The following is a 27,483-nucleotide window of genomic DNA, read 5'->3' as shown; positions in this document are numbered from 1 at the left end:
CACACCAAACCCATGCCAGATAAACAGCCCAGCTGGGAGGGTCCCCTGCTCCTTTCCAGGAAAATCCAGTAAATTTGATCTCTAGCTCTATCAAAAGAGGAAAAAACCACTGTTTCCCCAACAGTCTTTGGGCTCTTGGAGCGGGGAGGGGAGGCGAAGGCCGGCAAGTGATTCATGTGTCAAAGAAACTCAGCTCGCTGGCTGGGGGCCAGGGACTTTTCATGTGGATTTCCAGCCTCCGCCAGGAGACTCTCGGGTGCTGGAAGAGCCTTTAATTCAAACCAGGTGCCTCTGAAAGGAAAACACTCAAAAAGGCAAACTTGGTCGCTTTCCCTCAAAAAAAAAAAAAAGTGTAATAATGAGGGCAATCATGCACATTTCAGTGAACTATCCTCCCTGGCATGCTGCTCCGTGCTCCCAACCGCCCGCTCTGCCGCCACCTCACTCGATGGAAACCAAAACTACTGGCAGGGCTGGAGGGAGAAGAGTCGAACCCAGTGACCGACGAGGAGCCCCAGGGCATAAGCTGTCAAAATTCACCGCAAACAGCTTTTATTGCCCTGCCCCACTCTCTCCATGAGCTGAGCATCAGCTCTCCCGCGAGCTATGGAGAGGACTGGAGGGACTGCTGCAGTCCAGGCAGTGATCTGGGGATCACTGCGGAGCCAGGATGGACATCACCGACAGCACCAATGTCCAGCAAGCCCCCAGCCTTCACTGCTGCAAACCAGCCTCTCCTCCATATCCAATGCTCGCCTAGGGACGAATGTCAACAGAGAGGCACGGGGAGAGGGGGACCCGTCATGCCAAGCTTACCCTGCGATGACAATGAAGAAGTCCAGGCGGTTCCACGTGTCTCCCAAATAGCATTTCTTCCCAAAAATCCCCAGTGCGATCATCTTAACAATCATTTCCACAGCAAAGAAGGCAAAGATGAAATCGTCAAAGCTCTGCAAAAGAAAGGAAGGGAGGAGGAATGCTGCATCGCTGCACACTTGTACCAGGGGAGGAAATTAGAGACCTGAGTCCAACAAGGTCTCCTCTTGCACTAAATCCCTGGGCAGAGGCAACTCTGAGAGCAGCTCCATGTCTTTCCCCAACCCAGACTGGCCAACAGCACCCACAGTACTAGGATAAAGGGACAAGTATATTTTGAGCTCTGCTTTCACTATAAACTAGATGGTTAACCCTCCCCAAGCACTCCAAGCAAGGCTTGGCTAAGCTGGGGCCAGCACAGCCTGGCAGGGGCTTTGCCTGATGACATCCTTCACATTTGAGCACCAAAATCAGCATTTTCTAAGAGCTGGTGGGACAACCAGCACAGGCAGGACCCAGCCATCCCGGGACACGAGGCCACCTCTGCTTCGGCTGCAGCCAGGTCCTTCCCACTTCACATCAACCCGGGGCTGTCATGAAGCTAAAAGCAGCGGCCAGGCCACGGGCTGTACCTGGAGGATCCTGCAGCGCGGCGAGTCGCAGGCGATGTCCTCGCAGGGGTGGAACATGCCCAGCGTCACGCAGTTGAGCAGGATCACCAGCATGCTCACCCTCTCGAACCACCTGCACGACACCCCGTCAAGGAAGCAACGGACCCAGACAAGCATCTGCGAGCAGCCACCACCGAATCAGAAAGGTTATTTTGGTCTTTAAAGCAAGGTGCACACCAGCGTCTCTTCTTAGACTTTATCTGGTGTTGCATGGAACGTCTGCCTGCTGTTTAGATACCTGCACAGCAAACTGACAGCATGTGCTGCCCACACTGACATCAGTGGCTACAGCCAGTATGAAAACTGCTATAAAATGAAAGTTGCATGGCAAGAGTGCTGAGTGCTGATGTGATAGATTAAAAAATTAAATTAAAAGAACGATATCAACTTTTAGGGAAAAAAAAAAAATGAACTCCACACCGTTAATTTCTTCTTCTGGCATTTTATGGAAAAGCACTTTAACAACATTACAATTTTCTATTAACCATGTCACGGCTTATCCCAGGGGCGTTTCCCTGAAGTCACTGCTTGCACTTTTCATTCCCAGTCCAAATTAAGACTGTCAAAACCATTAACTAACTGCCTAAAAGCCTTTAAGACTGTGAGGGCCAGCAGAGCCCATCCCCTACCCTGACTGCTGCCCCTTGGAGCAATTTTAAAGAGCTGAGCAGCCGGACAGACTTTGGATGCTGTTACTTCTGGGCAGAATAAAGCGTGCTGTTGCCACTAATCCTCAAAGGGATCGTTCAAACCTGGTACCAAATTTTTTGCATTCTTCTAGAGGGCATTGCAGCCAGCTCCCGACTGCCAGGGGCACAGAGATGCAAAATCCAGGAACCAATACAATGTGGCACTGGGGTTATCTTCCAGCCTAGCACAGAAAACACCCCATCGACTGCCACAATCCGCAGGCAGTTGGGGCCATGCTCCTGCCTGGATGCAGGCAGCAGCTTCCAGGCTCTAGGAAAATAAGCACGACCCTTGTCAGACAAGAGCTTTCACTGCAACGCGGCAGCGGGTGGTGTTTGGGAGCCCGTGCTGTAGCGTTATCTGGCTGGGGAAGAAGAAGGTGAGGATGAATCAGCAGGTGCCTCCCCCTGGGCGTGCGGGGCTGGAGCTGGCAGCTCCTGCCACCCATCCTGGGCGAATTCCTGGGAAATCACATGGGGCTGAGTCACGGCTGGGTCGTCGGCAATCTGGATCTTTTAATCGGAAGAAATGTTTACAAGATATCGGGATAGACATTCCAACTGTCAGGTTGGGGCTATGAGCTGGAATATTTAGCTCAAATATAGTCCTGCAGGGGCAGGCGTGGAGGGGAGCTGGAGGAGGGGGCAGCAGCTGCAGGGGATGCGCAGGCGTTCCCCGGCTGGCGGGGCTGGAAAGCATCCCCCTGCAGAGCCAGCTGTGGCCATGGCCCTGCCAGTGAGGAACTGCAAAGCCCCTGAGAACAAAAAGAATTTAAAAAAACCCTGTAAGATCCCAAACGGGTGACAGAACGAGCGTCTACAAGGGCTGTGAGAGATATTCAGCAGGGAGCGAGGAGGCTCGGGAGTAGCCTGCTTGGTTGGGTCAAAACCTGCAGAGACAGATGGATGCTTCCTCAGACAGGCAAAGCTTCATGCAAATTCTTCCATGGCAGTGGAGAAGACCCTGCACTGGGCCTGGCTCTCCTCCACGGGCTCCATGTCAGCTGGGCACGGGACCTGGGTGATGCTTTTGCCATGGCGGGCAGCTGCGTGGTGCTGGCTGGGGTCTGCAAGCTCCTGAGTGAGCAGAGATGGGCACACAACCAGGATGTGCATCTGCATGGAGCCTCTCTGATCTCACCTCCTCCCTCTCCCAGGCCTAGAGCAGCCCTAACACCCAGCCAGGGCAGCGGGGCAGATCCGAGCTCACTGCAGCCCCATGTCCAGCACAAAGGGCTGAGCGGGGGCTGAAATGGGAGGAACAGCACAGGACAGCACCCGGGGCACCCTCCCTGTCCTCCTCCAGCATGCCACAGACGGCAAAGCTGTGGGTGCCCCTCGATGCTCATTAGCGTGCTGGCACCGGCACCAGTAACTAATTACAAGCGGAGGGTAGCCAGGAGAGCACAGCCCCCTGAGATGCCACAGCCTGCTGCACCTGGGGAACAAAGTGCAGCCGGGAGGCAGATGTGGGGACCAGCGCCAGAGCTGCATCCACCAAAGGGTCCCCCCCCAGTGCAGGCAGGCAGGCAGCATCCCCCACCTGCCCAGAGCCCCAGCACCCCCATCTTGGCACAGGTACTGGCACAGGCATGGCCCCCCTCACTGCCCTCCCCAGCGAGGTGATGGGGAATCTCCCCATCCCATCCCCACCCAGCTCTGTCCATGCCCTCAGCCCAGGGCTGGTCCCTGCCCTCCCACCCCACACTCCCACACCCCAGCTCCCCTTGCAGGATCAAACATCCCATGGGCAGGGAAACAGCCTGGGGAAGGGGGGGACCTGTGGAGAAGGAGGGGATTTTATTTGCTGATGGCAGGATTTTTTCCCCAGCTTTAACCGTAGACCCACTTATCAGCATATCGCTCCCTCAAGCAAATACATTTCAGTCCAATATAACACTTCACCCTGATTGAGTATTCCTGGGACAGGGACCCCGGTGGTGCTGAGGGTGGTATTTTAATGTGCAGCTGATAGATCAGAAGCTTGGAGGGGGGATATTTTTTTTTTTTTGCCTTTTTTTTTTTTTTCCAGCTGAATGAAACTTCAAGCTCTTTCTTCTGCTAATGGGATTTTCAGAGCCACACAAAGTGCTGATGGCTACGGCTTTGTACCGACCCTCCTTTGAGCCGAGAGGCTGACAAAGGGAAACTCTTCAATTAGTAAAAGCAGAAGGTGCTTTATTGAATGCTGCTCGCTGCTGCTGCGTGGGCAGTGAAGGGGCAAAGGGGCTTTGGGAAGTACCAGAGACAGTGCTGGTGCTCGGCCAGCAGCTAAGGCGAGGAGGAGGAAGAGGCAAACTCTCGGCAGCGCCGCCACTGCCCCTTGCCCTGGTGCTGAGCTGAGCCCACAGCCCGGGGTGCATGAGATAAATATTCACCGGGAGCGGAGCTGGCCCTGGGGGGTCCTGCCCCCTCCTTGCGCTGAGCAGGCAGGATGCATAGGGCTGATGTTCAAAAGAAATGAACAATGGGGTTCACGTGCACACAGCAAGTAATCGCCCCATCTGCTCCATCCCACGGGTGTCAGAGTCCCCGCTCTTCAGGGTCACCTGCTCACCCCAGCTTATTCTTAAAAATCCACATTTTTACCATCCACTTGGTCAAGACAGACAGCCAACATGCTCACAGATTCTTTTCAATTAAAAAAACCTGGTTTTGCCACACAGAAATATCCAGTAACACTTTTGGCGTAACCTGACTCTTAAAATTCATTAGATAAAGAGCACCAAAAGAAAAGGAAAATATGCAGAAGTCAGTCACTTGTTATGAACAGAAGCCTTTCCACAGAGCACGAGCCCTCAGCCCCCTTCCCACCACGAGCGATCCCCGTGCTACCTGCCCGCGCTCAGCAGAGCCTGACCTTTCGTAATTAAGAGGCAAGAGCCCCAGATTCAATTAGCCAGCACTACCCAGCTTAACATAATCAAAAGAGAAAGATATTGCATTATGCTTGCTATGATTTGGTTGCAGAAGTTTGGATCAAATTCCCCAGCAAGTGAATTAAATGGAAAGCTGTTGCTTGAGGGCAGCAGCAACCAAGATGATGGTGGGCACAGTGCTGGGTCCATCAGCAGCCCCGGCTCTCTCCGCTGAGCCGGCGCACACACCCTGCTCCCAGCGTGTCCTTGGCTTGGAGATGGGGAGAGTGGGCACCACCGTGCTGCTGCATCGCCCGTCCCCAGAGACGGTGGTCCCTTCCCCGGAGGGCTGGGCACCCACCCGTGCTAACGGCTGAGCCAGGTACGGAGGGCAGTGTTTAGTGGTGCTTTACAGGGACACACGCTCTTCCATGGGACTGATATTTATTTTTTCCCTTGGTGCTCTGCTACTCCCAGGCAGCTTCTGCCATCCCCTGTCTCCTCCTTCCCTGCATCCCTCTCTCTGCTGTCCAGCTCCTCCAGCTCCTCCCCTGACCCCCTCCTCCAGCTCTCCCTTAGCAGCGCTGGTGCTCCAGCAAAGCACCAGCTCCAAGGCAACGTGCTGCCATCCTGTCATTGCCAAGAGATGGGGTGGGACTCCCCAAAAGCACAGCCAGCACAATGGGGAGCAGGACTCTGCAGGCAGCCCTGCAGCTATCCTGCAATAAAACCCAACCATAAAAACACATTGAACCGCCTGGACCCAGCCAGGTGACACCTCGGCTCTGCTCTGCTGCCTGTTTTCTGGGCAAGGAGAGGTTGTTCAGACCCACAGGCCATAGTCACAGCCATGATCAGGTCCCCCATCACCACCCATGGTCATTTCTTTTGTGCCAGGCAAAGCCTTTGCTCACCGGGACAGTGGCTGGTATTTGACAAATGTGTAGCAAGCGCTGGCGAGGCCTGGAAATTTTTGTGCAAATGTGATGTGAAAATTGGGTTGAAATGACAGCCCTCCCCTGCAGTGTCACCAAGTCCCACCAGCTTAGGAGTGACACTGGGATAAGCTGCAGACGTTAATGAGAGCAGAGTTTTAGGCTCCATTCATATCATCAATTCCAGAAATAGCCCCTTTGACAGGAGCATAATGGGACTTCCAGGGTCTGGCCTTTGGGGGGGCGGGAAGAGGCAGGGACTAAAATCCTAAAACATTAATTCAGGCCTTTTGCAAGGGAAGTTAAAAGTCCTCAGAATTAATCTGCCTCACGGATGGAAATAATAACCCCTTCCCAGCTTTGCCTCTGGCTGCACCAGGCCAACAGGAAAAGGGTCCTCGTGCCATGCCCTGTTGAAAGGTTATAGGATTCCCATCACAACCCTGGACATTTAATTGGATGTTTTTTTTTCCTATCATATTCCTTCAAAAGCAAAACCAGCACCCATCTTTTGCTTTTAGCATCTGCATCCCCTTGGATGCTGCATGCCAAAGGTGCTCTCAGAGCTTCTTTGCCCGGTGAATCCACTCGCCTGGCTGACAGCCGAGTGCTGGCAGGGATCTGCCCCGCTGCAATCCTGACATGGACTCTCTCCCATGGGTTTGCCCTCCCAGGTGCTTTTCCAGGCACGGTACCTCCCCTCCCTCCGGGGAACACAAGAGCAGAATGAAGCGGGGAAGATGTGGCAGGTTTACAGCCCTTCCCGCAGCATCGCTGCACCACGCTGGTGGCAAAACTGCTTTTTCCTGGCAGGGTGGATAACCCGCTGCGGGCATGGCAGCCCGGGGCACGCTCGCTGCACGCATGTAATGGAGTGGATGCCTCCTGCCCCGTGGCCCACAGGGATTTGTGCCAGGCGAGTCCTATTGCCAGGGCATTTCCTGGAAAGCAAAGCCAAGAGGCTCTCCTCTGGTGGGGCTGCAGCAAAGGGGCTTAAAAATTCAAACACTGCTCAGAGAACATTGCCATGATGTGCCTGCGCCGGCCCCATCCCGGGTCACCGCATCCAGTTGCCCGAGGACACGCTGCCAGGAGCCAGCATAACCCCCCTGAGCCTGGCACATCCCCGGCCGCAGGCTCTGAGCCGGGAAAGAGCCAGTCAGGGAGCATCCTGCCTCATCACTGCTCTGCAGCGCTCAAAACTGCTTCCCTCACAGCACAGACAGACCCAGGAGGTTATTTTAATTCATGCAGCTTCACAATTAAACCTGGAAAACCAAAACAGGGCAATTATTCACGCCAGTGTTGTTGGAAATTTCATCTCTAATTTATTTTCTCTTGCAGATGTTCACGGGGATGCACCGGCAGCTCCTTCCCTCTGCCACGGAACGGCCGCACTCTGCTCCCATCCCGGTGGGACCACGGGGCCACAGCCACACAACGGTCCCCAAAGGCCCCATAATGCACAACAGCAACCGTAAAGCCCAAAAGTAGAGGAGAAAGGGGATTTTGGGGAGTTATCATCTTATTATTTTTCTCCCAAAGATTTAAAAACCGCACTGTTGGCTGCAGGCAGGAGATGCTCTCCCTCTGCCTCGGAAACGCAGCCATCTCTCAAGGGGGATGTAGGATTTGCTCAACAGCGCGGAGGAACCCTGTTCAGCCGCCCAGGTGATGAAGCAAAGAATGATGCTGTATTTAGAGGGGATGAAGCTTGATAAAAAAAAAGATGTTTTGTCAAAAAAAAATCCTGACAAGGTTCTTATTTGCCTTACTGTTTCAGAATTGTTTCCCCATAACCTTTTAGATTTGTACTTTAAGGTTTTTTTCCTGCAACCTAAAGGGTTTAAAATCTTATTGCTTAAAGACAGAAAAAAAAATGAAGATAAAAAAAAATCCTGCAAGCTGAGTGTCTTGCATAATCTCCAAACTTCAGGAGCTGGAGCTTTTAAGAAAAGCCCTACATATTGCTTGCAATTAACTCTTGAGGTGGGAGGGCTTGGCTGCTGGCAGCCCAGCCTTGGAACCAGCATCTGCAAGGATAGGTGCTTTAAAAAAATAAAATAAAATAAAACAAAATGTCAAGCAAGAGCACTTTAGGCTGAATTTTTTCTGGCTTCTCATCCCAGTCCTTCCTTCCTTCCTTGTCACCCCTATATCAGCATCACAGAGCAGAGACGAAAAAACAGCCCCAAGAGGGACTCATGCAAAGGGCAGGGCCAGTGCATGGCCCCCAGCCCCTGGGCAAGCAGGACAGGTCAGGGTGGAAGCCCCGCGGGGCCGGCACTCCCCAGTTATTTCACCAACCGATGCCACGCGCTGGGAACCCAAGCCTTGCTGCCCTGCATTGCCCAAAGGGGAGCGTAGAGAAGAAGCGGGTAAAGCCTCACTTGCCCAGGCTGAGCCCAACAGAAGCTCCAGCTCCCCCTAACCTCCCTCTCCCACTGGTTTAGCACCTTCTGCTGACATTTGGGCGGCTCAGGGATGGGCTCTCCTCCCACTCGCCCCACCAAAGTGGGGTTGTGGAGGTGGGAGCGTGCCCCGGCACACGCGTGCCTGTCCCCGTCCTCCTGCCGGCTCCCAGCTCAGCCTCCGCACCAGCCATCGCCTCCCATGACAGAGCCCCAGGGATGCGCTCCCTCCCAGCAGCTCACACGTGGCATTAACGAAGATGTTGTCGTGAGCAGTAAAATCCTTCCTAATGGACTCCTCCTCTGCAGGGGGGACCTAGGGTTACCAGTTAAAATACACTAAATATGCCAAAGTCATTGCTGGCACTTGATGATGTATTTAAGACTTTTTCTCCCATCATGCCTTATGAAGTGCATAGTGGATAGACACTTAGCCCCCAAATATATATATTTTTAACTCACTCGCTATAAACTGTCCCTTAATAGCATCTGCCCTTAAAGTTCATTGGAGCAGAAGCACGGCGGTGCTGGCTGCTCCTCGGGACGTGTCCACAACAGCCAGCAGTGCCACCCCCTCAGGATGCACAGCCCCAGCCGTGGTCTGGGACAGAGGGAAACCCTCGGAAACCCAGGTAAACGCTGCAACACGGCAGATGCATCTTCCCCTTGTGCTCGCACATAAAGGCGCCTCGTGCAGAGTTGCCAGAGACTCCTCTCTCACTGACAGACTCGGGATATTTGGGATACTATTAAGTTTCTACCGTCCCTGATTCGGCTTGCTGCATTACTCAAGACAAAAACTGTTATGCAAGGCTTCCTAAACAAGTTGCAGTGAAATCTTTGTAACATCCTACACCGCCACATAGTTGGGATATGTCACATATTTGTCTTATTTTGTTCCTTCTTTGTCCTTTTTTTAGTCTCCTTCTACTTTTTCCCCCTTGGAAGTACGCTGGTTCCCATGGAAACAGTGATGTTATGGGTATGGACAGAGCTTCAGTGACGTCCACAAGTTCAGTATAAAAGCGGATTTATGTAACAGTTGGTGAAATGAAGGAATTGAAGAGATGGCTCTGCATGGTGGCACCGGTGCTGCCATGCCAGGGATGCTGCACTGGTCAGGCAGGTTCACACCAAAGGGGAAAGAATGAGAGGACAGGGCAGAGAGGAGGAGATCCCAGGCAGATCAGGATAAAACTTGCCCTAAACATACGCATATAATAAAAAATAATTTATCTATATTTATTTATTTATATAGTCACATATTTCCTTGGAGAGCATCTCTCGCCCTTCGCTGCTGGAGCAGAGGGCAGATGGGGGACCAGGGTACTGACCCCAGGCACAGCAAACCTCCTCCCTGCACTCGCCTGGGAGCTGCAGGAGGGCAGCCAGGTCCTCGCTGCTGCCCAGCCCCAGAAGCCAGCCAGGATGGAGGCCACAGAGCAGCGAGCCTGCTCCGGCGCTGGCAGACAGTGCCTGCCTCCATGGCCAGGGAAGGAGATCTCCCCCAAGCCAAACCTCCCAGAACACGGAAGGGGAGCATCTCCAGGAGGCTCCTACAGGCTTCAAAGCCTGTAAAACGGGAGCACTTCCTCTTTTTCATGAGCCTGTGATTTAAATCCCTTCCTAGGGCAGTGCACAGATGGAGGGGACGTCTCTCCTCCATCAATCCCCAAGGAAGAAGCCTGAACATTTTCCAAAATGAGACACTGCCATGCCCAGAGGCATGCCACCTTGAGCCCCCCCTCTCCCCGCAGAGACTTTGCTGGCAGGCACCACACTGCATGGAGCCAAACCCCCCCCAAAATCAATGTATTAATAAAACCAGGGAAGCGACTGGCTGATTACAGCCCCGCTCCATCCCAGGGACGTGCTGGTGAGAACAAGACTGTGCTAATTGTCCTGGCAGCTCCCCCGCTTCCCTTACAATCCCCAACACACTCCAGGAAGCCTCGATGGGCTCTCTGCTCCTGCCACCACTGGGTTAACCCCCCTTGGCCAGGAAAACCGGCGCACACCCCTGTGGAGCCAAAATACTCCCACAAGCATCAGCACCCCCGCCCGGTGCAGGTGATACGGGCTCTGCCTCCCTCCACACCCCTTTCCCCTGGGAAACACTGTCACACCCCCAGCCTCATCCCGCTGGGAAGATGCAGCCCCCCTTGGCCCCCCAGACCCCGCCAGCCACCAGCACAAGCTCGAACCCAATCCCAACCTATTAAATATACACGAGGTGAGTTCATGAAAGATTCATCCGGGGCAGAGGATGCCAGCAGCTGCAGGGAGCGCAGGAGATGGGACAGCTCTGCAGGGTCAACAGCAGCCGCTGATTAATTCAGCGCTTCCCTAATCACCCAAACATGCAGGCAGCAGGATGGTACTGAGGCACGGTAACCAAGCGAGGACCACAAAACCCGGTGAACCTGGGGAGAGGCAGCAATTAGAGCCCGTCCTCGTGTTCGCCGCAGCGATCCTGGCTGCAGCTGGAGCTCGGGCAGAGGAGAGGGAATTCCCTCTGCTGACTGAGGGCCAGGGGAAACCTCGGAGGGAAGAGCTGTTAGTGAGGAGCTGGGATGCGAGCAAGCTAAACAAATCAGCTCCATCTCCATCTGAGACGCACGACCGGTTTCTACCCCCACGCCCCTCCCACAGCCCATTCCTGTCCATCCACAGACACCCAGGCGAGGATGCTCACAGGAGGGATTTGAGAGCCAGGGAATTCGGGGCACGGGGCAGGAGGGATGCGCCGGAGCGAACCCTCCCACAGCGGCGGAGCATCCCACCCTGCGGCATGGCACAGCCCTCGCCCAGCAGACTGCGGCTGCCAGACTCACAAGGTCATTACCAAGATCTCCAGAATGGTGAGCAGGCATAGGGGCATTTTGAAACACCCTTCCATCTGCCCTCTTCTGCCAAGCAGGGAAATGTGTCCACCACACCGAGGCAAACACTTTCCAAGGCCTTTAGAGAAGCTCAATCTCTGGGTTTTACCCATTTGCACTCCACAAATGGGCAGCTTGGGGCTCAGCAGAGGAAAAGGGGAGAGATGGGGCAGATGCAGCGTGATTCCTGGCGGCACCAGCTCCAGGATGAGCCGAAAGCACCCAGCTCCCAGCCACATCTGCTGCCACTGGGCCCTTCTCGTTCCCAGCCGGGTATTTTACTTGCAGAAAGGTACGATCTCAAAGCCCCTGAGGAAACCTGGCCAAGCCTCGCAAAAAGCACAGAGGACAAATCCAAGGACAAACCCGGCATCATTTTAACCCTATGGACTGAGACAGGGCAGAAGGGCTGGAGGGACCAGTATCACTGCTTCTGAAGGGTGCAAACAGCTTAGCACCAGCTGAAGCAGAGCTGGGGGGGCCGCAGACCCTGTGTCCCCACATCTTCTCCCTTCCCTTCCACCTGGTGCCAGTGTCCTGCCCTGACCCAGGGTCACCAGCCAGGGGGGTTCCCAGGAGCTTCTCAGGGCAACGCCCGAGTTGCTGTGATAGAAAGGATAAGCAAAGCAATAATGTCTTTGGGACAAACCCTTCTCCAGGCGCCAGCAGGAGCCATGCCCAGCTACCAGAGAACTGAGCCCTTTCCACTTAACAGTTTGTGTTAGCCAACGCTGGGTGTAACTTTCCATGCAAAGCTTTGCTGAAGAAATACAGCTTTGGGGCAACTCAAACTACCCGCAAATTTTTGTGTATGTTTTCTCACCTGGCATCAAGTTGGGGAAAAAAAATATTAAAGAAATTATGTTTACAAAGTCTGAATATGATGATGATTTTCCAACTGGTCTGCTTCAGTGTTTCACTTAGAAACAGAGCCAATGTTTCCCTTCTAAAAAAACATCAACATTAAATACAATATTTTGTCACAGGTTAAGTACTTAATTAGACAGGAACCATCTTACACACTTCAGATGTTAAAGTCTAGAATAAAAAAAGAAAAATAATGTTTTTCAGTGTAAGCAGAGCAGAGGTTTCACAACAGGAATGAGAGTTAAGAAGGTCATTTTGCAGAAGGAGAAATGGAGGTCAAGGCCACCTTGGCCCCAAACCCACTGCCTGTACAGAAGAGGTTGCTCCAGCCTGTGGCACGCAGGGGAGCAGCCGGTTCCTGACTGCAGCGACTGATACTCGAGAAGAGCATCTCCGGGAGATGCTCGAGCCACAAGCTGTGCCCGTGCTGGTGCACCTGACTCAGTTCTTGAGGTGTCTACAAGTAACGTTTGTCTGTGTGAACTGAAACATCTTGACGCCACGTCAAAATACCGCAGTGACTAAATGTGACTAAAAGCCGTCACAGGCGCAGGGTTTATGCAGAATGACTGGGTGCAGCAAGCCGCGCTCCCCAGGGTGAGCCATCGCGGGGAGAGGGAACTGGGGCTGGCTGGGGGGCTTGGGCAGGGCTGGCTCCACGGCGCCTGCCCATGCGCTTGGTCTAATTGCTCCCTGCATGCAAATCCATGACTGGGAACTCATGAATTAGCATCTCGCTGGCAGAGGAGGAGGGAGATGGCGGATGGAGGAAGAGGCAGGGAGATAGGGCTTTGCTGTGGCACTTGCATGGACACGCTAGGTGATCCCATCCCAAAATGCCTCCCAGCCTTGCACATCTACAGACCTGCAGCCCAGCCCAAAACGGGGCAAGGCCAGCTTAAGAGAAGGACCCATGCCACGCATTCCAGCCCAAACCCTGGGCTGAGCTCAGACGTGATGTCCCACACAAGCCACATCCCACTGTCTGCTGCCCAAAAAAACCAAAGGTAGACATAGAGGGAAGATGTACAACCCCAAGAAGCAGGCAGGGGCTCCACAGTGGGGTTTTAGTGATGGAAGTTAGATGAAATATCTCAAGTCCTAGGAAAGACCACACACACGCACACAAAAAAGAGGCTCTTTTGTAAAGGCTAAGGTGAATCCTATGGAATCTGCTTGCGGGGATGACACAATCTCGCCTGGTTCCCCCTCCCCAGGTGAATACAAGAGGAGGTGATGGCGAGGACAGCGCTGCCACTGCAGGAGATGTCAGGGAACCTGGAGCTGCCCAGGTCTGTGCCTGCATCCCCCATCCCCGTCATGCCCTCTGGCCCCTCCGGGCACCCGGGTTGCTGCCACAGGTAGCCCAAGTTTGTGTTCTGCACAATCCTGGCATTTCCAAGGGAAAATGGCCAGCACATCAGTCCAGTCTCCCCTCCAGGAGAGAAAAACTGAAGAATAGGGGGAGGCACAACCAGTAGCTGCCCACCTTCCCTGTCCGCTGGCAGGGTACAGGCAAAGTGCAGGCAGCACTCCTGAGCTTCCCAGGGGTTTGGGGCATCAAACCATCTTGGTGCTTCCAGCTTCAGTGGCAGCGTGTTGATGTCTCCTTGCAGAGACAACAAGGGAGAGCAGGCTGGGGGTGGTGCACAGGGCTGGCAGTGGCAGGGAAGGGGACAGGATGGGACATGGCATCACTGCACGGGGTGGCCTTTGGGCAGGGATGCTCACCCAGCTCCTTCTTGTTTGTTTTTTTTTTTGCCCCCCTCTCTGGATGTGACTCATCCTTAGGCGGCATCTCCAGCCAGCGTGCTGCTCCTGATGAGCTGCTATTGATTTACTCCATGTGCAGACAAGCTTATTGGGGAATAAGGGCGCCTTGTTCCTGTTCCAGGATCCGCGTGTCTCCGCACATGGAGTTAATTAAGAAAGAGCTCCGTGTGTAGGCAAGCCCTCATCAAGCCCCAGCACCTAACGAAGGCGTGCAGCCCACCACAGCCCAGCCCTGGCACCTTCCATGATCCCCACACCAGGGCCTGAGTGATGCTCAGCGGGTGCAACCGGAGCAGTGGGGTTGGGGTGCCGGCCCCAGAGAAGCACCCTGCATCCCTGCACTGCCCCCCCCCCCAGCCTGGACACTAATATGGGCGCCCCCAAAGCCTTTCAAAAGGCAGCTCCTCCCAGCCAGCACCGTGCTCCGGCAGGAGGCTGTAATGGGAGCAAAGCGCGCTTTAAAAATTAATGTGGAACAAAAGAATTTCCACAAAATAAAAATTGCAGTTTCTTTTCCATTAATAACATATTACAAGCCTCGCTAAAGAGGCTGCAGGCTCCAGCTCTTGCCCTTCGCTGTCCTGTCTCCCTCTCCATCACAGCCTCACCGTCCCCTCCTGCTCCCCTTGCACTTTTCACTTGTTATCTGCAGCAAAAGCTCTTCGAAATGGCTGAGAAAGCTCAAACTTCCCCATCTCAGCCCATCGCTGGTAACTCTCTGATCCCGTGTGATTTCATCATCTGACCTCTAATGCAAAATGGATGTTCTAATTCTAGCTAATAAAGTGAAAAGCAAGAAAGAAGCCGAAAATAAAGCCATCAGGCACGGGACTGATCTGTGTTTGTCTTCTTCCTAATTCCATTATTGCTTTGAAACAAGCTCTAGATATTACTGCTCTCTCATTAACAGCTGCTCCGGTTTCCCTCCAAACCCCGGAGACTGGACCCTAATGAATCTTGCAGCTAGAAGTAGGGTTTTTTAACCATAACAGCAGCACCACAGACAGAAACTTGGATTAGAGCATCTCACGGCGCTAATATTTATATTTTCTCCAAGCCCACAAGGAGACAAGATATTTTGATCAAGGATAGGAGGTGCAGAAGCGCATGCATGCACAGAGCAGAGTGCAACATGGATGCTTTCAGGCACTCACAATCCATTTACACCTCATAAAATTCTCATTGCTTTTGCCTGGAACAAGTGCAGTGACCGCACCGATCCGTATTAAAAACGCCAGAATATTCTGCAGCAGCTGGCTGGAGCGCCGCTGCCCCAGCCCCGCACGAGCAGCGAGGGGCCAGCACGCTGCAGGAGCGCTTGATGCTCGGGAGTGGAACGCTTGCTTGCAACCAGGGGTGTCAAATGCCTTGTTTTATGGTGTAGAAGATTTGGGGGTGATTTTCGTCTCCTCTGCAACACTGCAAGGTGCAAACAAATCGAGTCCCTCAGGGCTCTGTCCTTCCTCATGTTCCCGTACAGGGCAGTGCCCTCAGATGTCCCCACTCGCCTTATTAAGTGCTGAGCTAAAAGAAAAGAAGAGCCCTGGGACCTCTCAGTGAATATTTTCAAGAAGAACAGCCCGGGGAAAACCTCCCCAGCAACGAGCCCCTTCCCTCAGCCCAGCGCTATGGGCAGAAACCCCGTGGGAGCCTGGGGCACTGCTGCAGGCAGGGGCTGCAAGGTTTCCCTGCCTGCATCTCTGCCAGACGAGGCGGGGACAAGGAAGAGCTCAGCACTTCATCTCCCCACGTGCACCCCGTGTTGAGGGGCTGGGGGTTCCTGTCACCCCCCAGCAGTTCCCAGCCCTGTGCCTGCTCCGACACTCCTGCCTTTGGCTGTGAACAGTTGCTCCGACCGCGCTCAAACGCTCCGGGGACGGCGAGCGCTGCCAGCAAATACATTAGCGAGAGTAAAGCAGCTGGGGGGAAGGAGATCGGCTTTGCGCATCTTGCCAGGCTGCTTTCCTCCTGCCTTCCCTCTCGGCAACTGTAAATAAGGAGAACTGAGCCGGATTAGAGGTTACTGTCCTGATCAAGGGTACTTCTGAGCATCCTAATTGATTTTCCCCTGATCTGCCCTTTCCCCCTGCATCTGTGCTGCAGCCGCAATTGTTGCTGCCCGGAGTGCCAGCGGGGCAGGAGGTGCGTTTCGGACACTCCGGGGAGGTGACACCTCTAAATGATGAGAGAGCAAAAGTGGGTGGGTTTCCCACGAAAGCATCCACCTGCGAGGGGAACCGCTCCTTGCCAAGCACCGGGAAGGCCAGGCAGCCCGGCCACTCGCCTTCGCCAGCATGGCTCCTGCTTCCTGGCAATGCCCACGGTCCTGCGACATGAAAGACCATGCCACAGTCTGACCAAAATGGGGTGGAAGCAAAAAAACAGGCATAGGACCACTGGGCAGCAAGTGGAAAGCAAAATACAAAAGCCTGGGGTGCCTCTTCCCCACCAGTGCTGCCAGGTGCCCAGCACCCAGCTCCTGCTGTGGGCAAATACTGACCCAGCACGCTGCCTGCACCGCGGCTCCCCAGGACTCTGCCCACGCCCAGCACGACCTGGCAGGGTGCTGTGTGCTGCCAGCACCGGCACTGACCAGAGCAGCTGGATTTGTGCTTCAGCCCTGCCCTGTCACCCCGTGAGCTCCGTCCCAAAGTGACGCAGATTTGGGATGGAGGAGTCTTGGGGGCATCTTCCAGCCCTGGACATGCTCAGCCTGACTATCCCTCTTCAGAGGAGGTGATTTTGTAAGAGGACAAGCCAGGCACAAAACTAAAATAACGCAACCTCTGGCATGCAAAGGAGAAGATGCGGGTGCTGAGGCTGAGACCAGCCCTCAGTCCCAGGAAACATTTATTGCAACTCATTTCACAGACAGACCCTGAGCACAAAGGCGGGGTTGGTGTTGCACCCACATAATTAAAATTATAATTTGTTCTTGCCCAGAGAGACGAGCTTTTGGACTGTTCAAGGAGGCAAAACAAAGACAGGTATTTTGTCCCCTCCTCACACTGCCACCCTGCCACAGGCCTGACAGCATCTCCCCGGGCTCCCCACTGCCCCTGCGCTGCAAGCTGCAGGGCTTGGGAAGCAGCTTCCCAACCTGAGCAGGCATTTTGGAAACAGGTCCCAGCTCCCGGCACAACCCATCACCCCCGTCTGTCCCCATGTCCAACTTGTTCAGCTTTAGGATCCCAGCTAAGCCCACCTAATTCAAAGCTCGACTTCTGCAAGCATTTCACTGCTTATTCCTGGTGAGATTGACCCCGGAGACCTGGCAGACTGCTCAGCTGAGCAAGTGAGATAGCGTTTTCCTTTCAAGGGATTTTGCTTTATATTTGGGCAGCAGGAGCAGACTGGGGCAGCAGCAGGACGGGGAGGAGAGAGCAGCAGCTTCAGCCTCACCACCCCCTGCGGATGAAGATGGTCCACGTGCTGCCGAAAGCATCCCAGCACCGATTCCCCATCCGAGGAGCTGTACGGAGCGCAGCTGCTCGGGTTAATGCAGGTGCTTTGGTTACCTCTGTTTCCTCTTTCCCTTCACCACCTGCACCGTTTATTGCTAAATAAATTTCAGAGGTTGGGGTGTGATAACAGGACTGAAAAGCCTGGATCTGCTTTTGCTTTCCAGACTCGGAGGGATCCAGGCCCCACTCCCCAACGCTACTGAGGGCACTGACCTCACCTGGCTAACACACAGCTGCCCCAAACAGAAACTCTATTTTTCTCTTAAGTTCAAAGAAATTCAGACAAATTCCTCTCATTAGCTTCATCATCTGCTTCTAGATCTTAGCAAGGCTCGTAGTGGCAGTGCCAAATCAAGGGAAGGAGGCTCCCTCTCCACACCCAGGCCATCTTTGCAGACCTACGGAGCCAGACTTGTTCCAGGTTTTACCCCGGAGACTTGACCAGCAGTCTATTAAAATCAGGTCATTTATTTAGGTGCTTAGATCTGGACTTCAAATGGCTAAAATTAGCCAGGAAAGTTGCACTTTTCTGGCTTTCTCATCCCATGCCTCAGTTTCTAAAACCAGGGAAGAGAAGAACAATTATTTCTCTCCAACCCTTTCGAAAGCACTTGGAGATCTTCGGATGACAGCGCGATTTGGTACAGACGTATTCATTATTCTTCCCCTCCATGGAGCAGTGTTAAATCTTTCTCCATATAAAGTCATTTTCTAAATTAGGTAAAGACGGTGAGTTTTGCACTGAGCACATGTGGATATTTTTATAAAATGTTTAAAACTTCTTGTCTGACTTTTCCTCCCCTTGAAGGACAACGTACCGAATTAAACCCTTCTGTGACCCCGTTTCATTTCACCCTTGAGGACTTCTCAGTACGACTTTGCCAAAAAGTAACATTAGCGAGTTCACTTCATCACAGATAATAAATGGCAAAGTTTGGGTTCACGCGCCGCTCAGGCTTAGTGGGAAGAGAGGGGCTGGGGATGCTCTGGGACAGCGCCCAAAGGGTTTAACACATCCCTTTTGCTACCCAGAACCAGACAGGCGAGTCCACACGAATCCCACAGGAACTGTTGTCACAGACGGAGCCTCCAGCTCATCTCCAGTTTCCATCCCTGCCTCGTTTCACTTGGCTAGAAACGCTGCCAAAGTGGCCATGCAGCTGCCGGCTCCGCTCCCCAAAATGTGTACCACAGCGAAGGAACCAGCAGCGGGTTCCAGGCTGCTCCCCACCCAGGCAGGAGGATGCTCTCCCTCCCCACCAGCACCCACGTGGGCAGGACTGGGTTCCCCCACATCTCCCCTGGGTCCAGGGATGGGGACAGGCACCTTCTCACAGAGGATGCGGCCACAAGGTTAACCCTTGAAGAGCACTCCTAAAGAGGGGATTTTTCCTGGGACAGGGGAGTTATATTGCCAGTAGCTACACAGAGATAGGATAGATCAGCACTTTCCCTCCAGCCCTCCACTGGGAAATGTGGCCCCTGTGGGGAGCCTGGGCTGGGGGTGCCCAGCTCTGAGGAGCGGGTGCAGGGGGAGCCCGGCCCCTCCACATACACTCAGCACAGCTCTGCATCATCAAGGGAAATGAGACGCAAATCAGGTCCAAGGAGAGGGACCAAAAGCCAGGGGGAAAGAAATGAGAAAGGGGAGGCAGCACCGGACCCGGCCAGTGCCAGCTTGGAGAAGTATTTCTGCAAGGTGCTCACCATCACCCGCCAGCTTCATTGGAGCTGCAGAGCCGCAGCCTGAAGCATGGACAGATCCTGAGCCCAGACAGCAAACACGGGAAAGGTCACCCCTGCTCAGGCCCGGCAAGCTTGAGCAAAGCCGCCTCTGTGTCAACAGGGAAAAGGTTTGAGCCGAACCAAAATAAGACATTGACGCCGAGAAACGTGCCTGCACGGGGGTTTGTGAAGGTTTGGTGTCTCAGCCATAGCAGGTTGGAAGAGGAGGTCACAGGGGATGCTGTCACCAAACAGCTTTGGGCTTTTGGATGACAAATCAGCCCCTTTGGCTCTCCCTGCACAAAGCTGCTGTGCCAGGAAGACACTTGGCAGAGCCCAGCCCAGCTCCTGAGAGCTGGGCACAGGAGCATCCTCCTCCCACCCTACAACCCGCCTGTCCTGGGGAGCGAGGGGAGCCGGGCATGCCGCAGAAGCCCCCCCGGGAGGCTTTGAAGGGGGTCTGGGTGCCAGGAGCGGCACGGCTGACAGCTCCAGATGTGCCCACTGGCAGCAGAGATGCTGGGAGCAGGGGGGTGGGAACCCCTCTGACCCCTGGCAGGGGAACAAAAGGCTGCAGCAACAATAAAAACAACCGCGTGGGATGCACGGGAGCCGTGACCACACGCTCCTCCCTTCCTGCAGCCACCAGGACCCCAGAGCAGAGCCCCGCTCTGCCTCCTTCCGCTCACCCCTGCAGCACCCGCTCGGCACTGCAGTCTTTGGGGCTTCCCATGGTGCCCCCACTCCCTCCAGGAATAGGGATGATCCCCACAGCCACAAAATGGGACCCAACACACCAGGAGGAAGGGACCTGTGGAGCCCCAAGGGACACAACACAGGGACGTTAGGGACGGAGGATGGCCAGCACTAGCCCCAGCATCCGAACGCTGAAGTAAAAGTTTCTTATCCTCCAAAACAACTTCCTGAGCTTAAATTTCTGTTATTTTTAACCTTGCTGCTACATTATAAATATCCATGGGGTCCGGCGCTCGCCTCCCAAGCCAGCCACTGTGGGTTCATGCTCCAGCTGGGGCAAATTTTATGGCTTTACTTTTCCGAGAGCCGATCCGAAACCTTGGAGTGGAGCCAGAGAACGGCCTGACCCGCGGAGAGAGGCCAAGGGAACCGGAGCTGCCCCGTGGGGCTGCGAGGTCAGGAGGCACCGGGACTGTCCCCAACCGGAGGGGAAGGGATCGCTGGGAATTGGCCACGCGTGGGTGGGAGAGTGGGTCCGGTGGGGGCATGTTTCACAGGAAAGCCAGGCTTCTCCTGTGGAGAGCACCCCGAAAATGTCCCAGTGTATTCATGTGCACATCTTAGTCCTCCTTACCCAAATTTACCCGCATTTCAGGTCCTGAGCTGCCAATGCCCAGCCTGCAGCCCCTCCCAGCACACATGGAGGGACGGGCAAGGGCTGCTCAGCCCTTTGCCATGGTCTCTGCGCCCCTCCAGCACCCACAGTCAGGGGCAAGCCAAGTTCCCTGGGGCAGGGGAGGCTGGGCAGGCTGCAGAGGGGCGCTGGTTCCCACTGACATTTTTCTATCCCCTATCTGTGCAGCAAAGGTCACTCCAACATCCTAGGCAATTGTTCTCACAATCTGCAAGAAAGAGATGAAAACCTCCCCACTTGGCGAGTGTGAGTGGCAGAGAAATAAAAAAAAAAAAAAAAACAAAAAAAAAAAAAAAGAGAAGAGCTTTTATTCCAGCTGCTCCAAGGCGTGAAGCCAGCGCTGGCTCCGTGGGGCTCCCAGTACGGTCCCCACAGTGCTGTGGCCACATCCCTCCCAGTCCAGGGGGTCCCCACATGGGAGAAGCAGACTTTTCATTAGCAGCTCAGAAACTTTTCCTAGTGGAAGGTTCCCCAAAGTGCCGGGAATTTCGGCCCCGAGCTGTTTACTTTCTGTATTTCTGCAGATTTCACTTGTGGTTCAGAGGAATTCAGGCACAATTAGAGCTGCTGCCACTCACTCACTGGAGCCCAGCGTGGCGGCACCGGGACTCACTGCCCAGTTGGCAAGAGAAAGCACCTGCCCTAAAACCCGGGTAGAGACAAAGGTCTCTGCCCTGTATCCCTTCCTCACACAGAGGTGATGGCCAGGGCCAAGAGCTGCCTGGGAAAGGCTCGAGGGAGACAGGCTCCCAACGCCAAGCCAGGAGAGACATGTCTCCCAGAGCCATCCTGGTAGAGGGAACATCCTCCACTCCCTCTGCACCCTTCCTTGGAGTGGGAACATTTGGCTCAGAAAAGGTGCTGTTGAACGACCACCCCCCCATCCCATCCCATCCCATTCCCCACCAGCACAGACCCCCACGTTCCTTAGACTCATCAGCTCTGAACACCTTTATCTGATTAACTGGCTATAAAGGATAAGTGGAAACAAACTGGAAGAAGGAGGAGGCCAAATCTTGACAGTTAATTAGCTTCACTCCCAGCTTGCAAGGGGTTTTCACCTTCTCTGGCAGCTTTCCCTTCCATGCTCCCTGGCTCAGTGACACCTTTGGAGGGGACAGGACAGCTTATGCTTCCCACAGGACAGAGGAAGCTGCTCTTCTCTACAGAAACCTGCACTTTCAGCATGTATTTTTAAGGATAGACCCCAGACTGAGAACTGGGATGCAGCATCTTCCTGGGTTATTGCTTCTGCTGGACCCCCAGTCAGTCTGCAGTCCCCACCACACCCAGACCTGCAGTGGGGACTCTGCCCTGCAGTGCAGCCCGAAATACCTTCAGGGACGGGTCCAGACCCCCTGTGCTGCCCAGACTTTGTACCCGAGTGGAATAGGACCCCAGCTGGCCTTGGTCTTGCTCCAGTAAAGCTCATGAGCAAATCGATCCCCCAGGCACTGAAAAGGACCAACCTGAACCTAAGCCCTGGAAAAGGCACCGAGCCTGGGGCAGTCTGCATCCCAACACGGCAGAGTTGGACAGAGTGGTGGGTTTGCAGAGTGCTTGCTCCAGGGAACAGTGGTTCCAGCCATGCCGGCATGATCTGTCCCATCCCACGGGAATGAGAAGAGAGCAGCCACTACCAAAACCAGCCGGGGAGAGCGGAACAGCCCAGTGTGCACCACCCAGTTCACTCCATCCCCACTGCCCGCACTCCCTCTGCTTCCCACGGGATCCTCTTGGCTGCAGGAACAGCAGCAGTGAGAAAAATCGGGGATCGGCTGCAGAAAACAAATTCTGAATGAAAAAAACTGCAGCTGCTCATGGCAAAGCCCTGGTTCTCAGAGCCACATCTCACCCCATTGGGGTTCAGCAACCCCCGGAGTGAGCTACGTGTCCAAATCAAAGGCAGGCGCAATCAGAGTGATCCAAATAACACACGCAAACAGGCTATTTGCAAATAAACAGAGCGAGCCAGAGCTCACCAGCGGAAACGGCGGGGGAAGGAATGCTCTCCGGTTTAGGAAGGTTGGGATCTGCTGGTGGGCAGTCCGAGGAAGGAATGTGGTGACGTCTGTCCAGCTAATAAATTAGCAAGATGAATTATTCAGGATGAATTATTCGCCCAGCTCTCCATCCCTGTGAGGAGCTGACCGTGGCCAGGACCCCGGCAGGAGCCAGAAATCCCGGTGAGGCATTTGCTGCCAATGCTTCCAGGAAGGGCTCAGGGCAGCAATGATGGGTTTGGGCAGTTTTCACCCTGGTGATGGAGCAAGCGAAGGAACAATGGAGGCTGGGGACGTTGTGCCGGGAACCGTGCAGAGTGCCAGGGGCCTCACACGTGTTCCCACAATGGGTGACAGCCCTCCCCATCCCTGCCCTGTCCCACGGCTCATTTGGGTCATTGTCAATGCAGCATCACGGCAGGAACTGGCCAGGGTGGGCAGAGACACCTCGGTGTCCCCTCCGAGGCCATACTGCTGTCCCACTACCCAGCTCTGCTCCCCCAAAAGCGGAGCCATCTCTGCTGGTGACACACAGGCACTTCCGTGTCTTCCAAGGCACCCTACACACCCTAAACCCCATCCCTACTTATCCATTTAGGGGGAGAGGGGTGTTGGGGTCTCACATACCCCATGTCATTACAGGCTGTCCTCTCCCACCCACCGTTCTCTCTCCCTCACACCTCCCTCTGGGACCCCCAGGATTTCTCGCTGTCCATCCCCACCTGCCCTGCGCCAACCAGCCAGTGGTGCCCTCGCGGGGCTGCCACCGCCACCCCAACATCACATCTCAGCCTAACAACTTCTTAATTAGAAGGTGTGAGATGACAGGCCAGTGCCATGCAGCCGGGACATGACGCCACACAGCTCAAATAGTTAAATGCAAACAGCAAACAGGGGTTGCTGTACCCTGCCCGGGGCACTCACCCCTCCAGCTCATCACTTTTTGGGCTCCCTCAAACCAGAGCTGCCCCACACGGGAGCGAATGACGAAGCCCAAGACTCTGCAGTCACATGAGGAGGATCGCTGTGCTGCACGTGCGATAAAATCTCCCCTCGAAACACCACCAAACTACACCTGAATTGAGCGAGGGAAACCTCAAGCGTGCGTTGAGCGATGCAAAGAGCACGCGGGGAGGATGCAGGGAGCGCACTCGCTGCCAGCACACCTTCCCGCGCCCCCGCTCTCAGCCCCGTACCAACCCAGCCCCATCGGGTTTCCTTCCCTCTTTAACGAGCTGTCGCTCCCAGGGAGCGGTTTCCTGGGCAGTGACGTGACCCTGCTCCCCCGAGAGGCAGGGCCATTGTTGGGATTCATTCTCAGGGTTATAAAACCCCGCAGCCGCCCCCGGGATGGGTTTTCACTCCACGCTGGGAACCCGGTGGCGGGTGGCAAAGGGCAGGAGCTGCCCCCACCAGGGTCCAGCATCCCCATGAGCCTTTCGCCCCAGTGGTGATGGAGAAGAAGAGGAGGGAGACGGCGACGCCCTGCGCCCCCACCGCAGCAGCAAAGGGAAAGGTGACCATGGCAGAGCCTGCTCCAGCTCCATGGGTGCCGGCAGGAGGAGGAGGAGGGTCCCGAAGCCAGGGCACAAGGCAGAGTGGGGACGGTGTGCAGACAACCTGCAAAGCCCCTGGTGAGGGCACAAAGCCCACACAACACCTCTGCCCCCCCATTACTAAAACCCAGAGCAGTGCTCTCAGCCAGTCGCCCGTACAGACCATGAGCCCACCCCCCAGTTATTATTAGAAACCAGCAAGATATTAAAATCCAAACCCACAGCAGCGGCTCCATGCTCAGGGACACGCTGGAGTGGCCATTGAAGGGAATGCACCGGGACCTAGCCAGGACCGGCTCTGCCCTGCATCTTCAAACAACTCAACAACCACAAAGACCCCCCCAGCAAACCCTGAGCAGGGACCTGGGGAGGGCAAGCACAGAGGAGCCACAGTGGGGTCTGGCCAGGGAGATGCTCAGCGGACGAGAGCGGGGGGCAGGCAGGCACGCTGCCGCAGGGTGCTGTAAACAACACCCGGGTTTATGAGGCCCCAGGGACTGGGGAGGCTGTTACGTTACCAAATCCCCATCTGCCCTAGGGAAATAGCAGGTGCTGAGGAACAGCGGCTGCCAAGATACAGTGTTTATATACGTATATATGTATTTTAAGAAGTAAAATAAAAAAATTGTCTGCATGAGCAAGAGGAAGGTCATGAGTGGTGGGAGAGAAGCCAGAGACATGCCAGTTCCTAATATTCATTTCACATCATCGGTCAGGGATGACATTCTCCCCTGCAATTCCCGCATTACTGATGGGGAAACTGAGGCAGGACAGACTTTAGGATTTGCTGAGCCCCCTGTGACCCCAAGGCCCCAGGAGCTCCCAGTGCAAAGATGGATCCCTTGAGATACCCATTCCAAATGTTGCTTGCACACAGGGAGGCATTCCAGTGGGACTGCCTGAGGGATGCGAAACAGAGACAGGGACAAGCCAGCTGAGCCAGCCCCCGCCAAATCTGCTTTCATGGGGCTCCCCCAGCTGAGCTGCAGGGACCTTGGGGGGGCCACAGCAGCAGGATAGGGGACATGGAGCCACCCAATGCTCACCCCATTGGAGCGGGATCACAGGGCTGGCTCTGTCCCAAAGGGACCACCTCAGGGATGTGCCCCCCTCCCCGCCACCACCCCCAGGCAGGGGCGAGCACCCCGTGGGGCTCAGCACTACCCCTCTGTGCCCCCTGGGACCTGTACGGAGGCAAAGCGGGACCATCAGCCTCCCAGCCGAGGGTTTCCATTGCACATCTTGCCCTCCCCGGGCGAGAAAGGGGCTCATGGGGCACATCCTCCCCGGGACCGACATCCGAGAGCGGCTTCCAGCGTGCCGGCTGCTCCCCCAGGGAGGAAGAGGAGAGCTGGGGCTGGGGAAGAAGGGCGTGCGTGGAGGGAACAGTATGAGAAAGTCAACCCGTTGCCAACTGTGCCAAGTTGTGCAATGCTTGAAATGTCACCGCGGGTTGCTCTTTTGTTCCCCAGGCCTGAGTGGGGAAGCCGGGCTGGACCCCCCCACCCTCTCCTCATTCATTTCTAGCAAAGCCAAAGCCTCTTGGGTTTCCCAGCAGCATCCCTGACTCAGCTGGCTGGTGCCAAGGGTGCATGTTAGCAAGAGAGAGCCTGGACTGAAGGGAATGTGCCCAGCCTTCAGGGTCACTGCAGAAAGAAGCTATCTCCTCTGGCTGCTGCTGAGGGCCGGCATGCTGCAATCCCTCCCTGCCCTCCCTTCCTGGCTCCCTCCTCTCTCCAAGATAAATATTTCGGCTTTTTTCTCCTTCCAGACAGCAGCACTCAGCGACTCCACATATCTTCAGCGGGTGAGCAGCAGCTCAGGCACCCAGCAATGTCAGGGCAGTGGCCGCCTCGTCCCGCACCCACCCAAGGCAGTGGTGATGCTCATGGTGCCCCGAGGTGTCCCCAGCCACACCAGCACATGCACAGGGCCCTGTCCCAGTCCTCAACCCCACCACTGACCCAGCATTAGAAAAAAACCAACAAAATTGGGGCAGGCGAGATGACACACAGCAGCCCCAGCCCCGTTATCTGTGCAGCAGCCCTCCTTGGAAGGCAAACCCAGGGGGAACCGCGTGCCAGCTTAATTAGAGGGGAGAGAGGCAAGTGGCTGTAAACTGGAGAGGAGAGAAGCCTCGTTGGAGGTTACGCAACAATTTCTTAATCAACCGAGGCTGCTCCACAGAGCGCGGCCGACGCAGCCGCTCGGGGTTTGGCTGGCGCCCGCTCTTGGCCGTGGCCACCCGGGCTCAGGTTGCAGGCAGGGTGGGTGCAGGCAGCAGTTGCCAGCGCCTGTCCGACAGCAAGAGGGGACGTAATGCGAAGTGACAGTGTTTACTCTCCGCTCTCCGCAAACATGCGCGCGTCGGGTCCTCACAGCCTGCCAGGCGCCAGCCGCCCCGGCCCACCGCCGGTGCCCCTCCATCCGCGGAGGATGCCGAGCTGAAAACCTCTCCGGCAGCAAAGAGATGCTGGGGAAACAGGGAGCACAGCACCCTGCTCGGCCACAGCACCACACGAGCGATTCCCCCGGTGGGGAACCAGCCGCAGCAATTTTAGAAAATGCCAGTTTGCTAAACCACCCGCCGCACCTCCAGCACCAGCCTGCAAGCTCTGTGTTCTCCCCAGCTTTTATTTGGGCACGCGTGGGCCAGCCGGGAGGAGCGAGGAGCGCCCGGCACTGCCAGCTCGCCCAGCCAGCTGCTCCCCCGGCTGTCCCGGCAGCTGGAGTCGTGGGAACACACCAGAAATCGCTAGAAAAGCATGAAAACATAAATCATGCTCCCCATCCGCAGCTCGGGATGGGGCTGGAGGCAAGGGGAAGCCACCGTTTGTGCCATTTCTAAACTTGCTGGGTTGGTGCTGGGTTCACTGAGTCTCTCCACCAGCTTGAAGCGAAACAACAGCCAAGGACAGGGGCTGAAACACCGAGACTGTGGGCACCTCCAAGAGCCGTGCCTGACTCCCAGGGAGCCAGCGGGAGCACAGCTAAACTGGCACTCCAGCCTTGACACCCTCCAGCACCAGCAGCCTGCCCATGCTGCCGCACCCAGAGTGAGTGGTACAGGGGGACGCATCCTGCACCGGTCCCACCACCCTCGAACCCAACAGCCTCCCAAACCTGCAGCATCCTCACCATCATGCTCTGGTTGTAGGGCACTGCTGGTGGCGAGGGAAGAGGAGGAGGAAGATCCCACAGACACTACTGGCCAGCATACCTGCTTTTTTTTTTTCCTTCACTTTTTCTATAAACAAAATAAAATCTACATATTTAACAGTGATGAGGTATTTCAAGCCACACTCGTTAGCACCTGCTGTGAGCATCTCTGAAAGCACCGCTCATTCATCCTGTCTGCCCACACGCCCTCAGCAGCAACAGCGGGAGGGGTGGGGGGGTCCCCAGGATCTGCATCACCCCACAGGGAGCCAGCATGGGGACAC

At 55.2% G+C, this 27,483-nt stretch overlaps 1 protein-coding gene across 14 annotated transcripts in view; it reads right to left on the bottom strand.

The window, feature by feature from the left end:
• CACNA1G (calcium voltage-gated channel subunit alpha1 G) overlaps nt 1–27,483 on the bottom strand; it is a 149,839-nt gene that overhangs the window by 102,553 nt on the left and 19,803 nt on the right. For all 14 annotated transcript variants that reach the window (XM_074888963.1, XM_074888962.1, XM_074888948.1 and 11 more), the window contains exons 2-3: nt 1,449–1,560; nt 817–950 (exon numbers count right to left, since the gene is read on the bottom strand). In XM_074888963.1, coding sequence (XP_074745064.1) covers nt 817–950; nt 1,449–1,560 — 246 coding nt within the window. The remainder of the gene's footprint in view (nt 1–816; nt 951–1,448; nt 1,561–27,483) is intronic.

The sequence above is a fragment of the Strix uralensis genome, chromosome 19 (assembly GCF_047716275.1).
Source record: "Strix uralensis isolate ZFMK-TIS-50842 chromosome 19, bStrUra1, whole genome shotgun sequence".
Classification (NCBI taxonomy): domain Eukaryota; kingdom Metazoa; phylum Chordata; class Aves; order Strigiformes; family Strigidae; genus Strix; species Strix uralensis.
The sequence above is the reverse complement of the archived record's forward strand: the minus strand, read 5'-3'. Positions and strand labels throughout refer to the sequence as shown.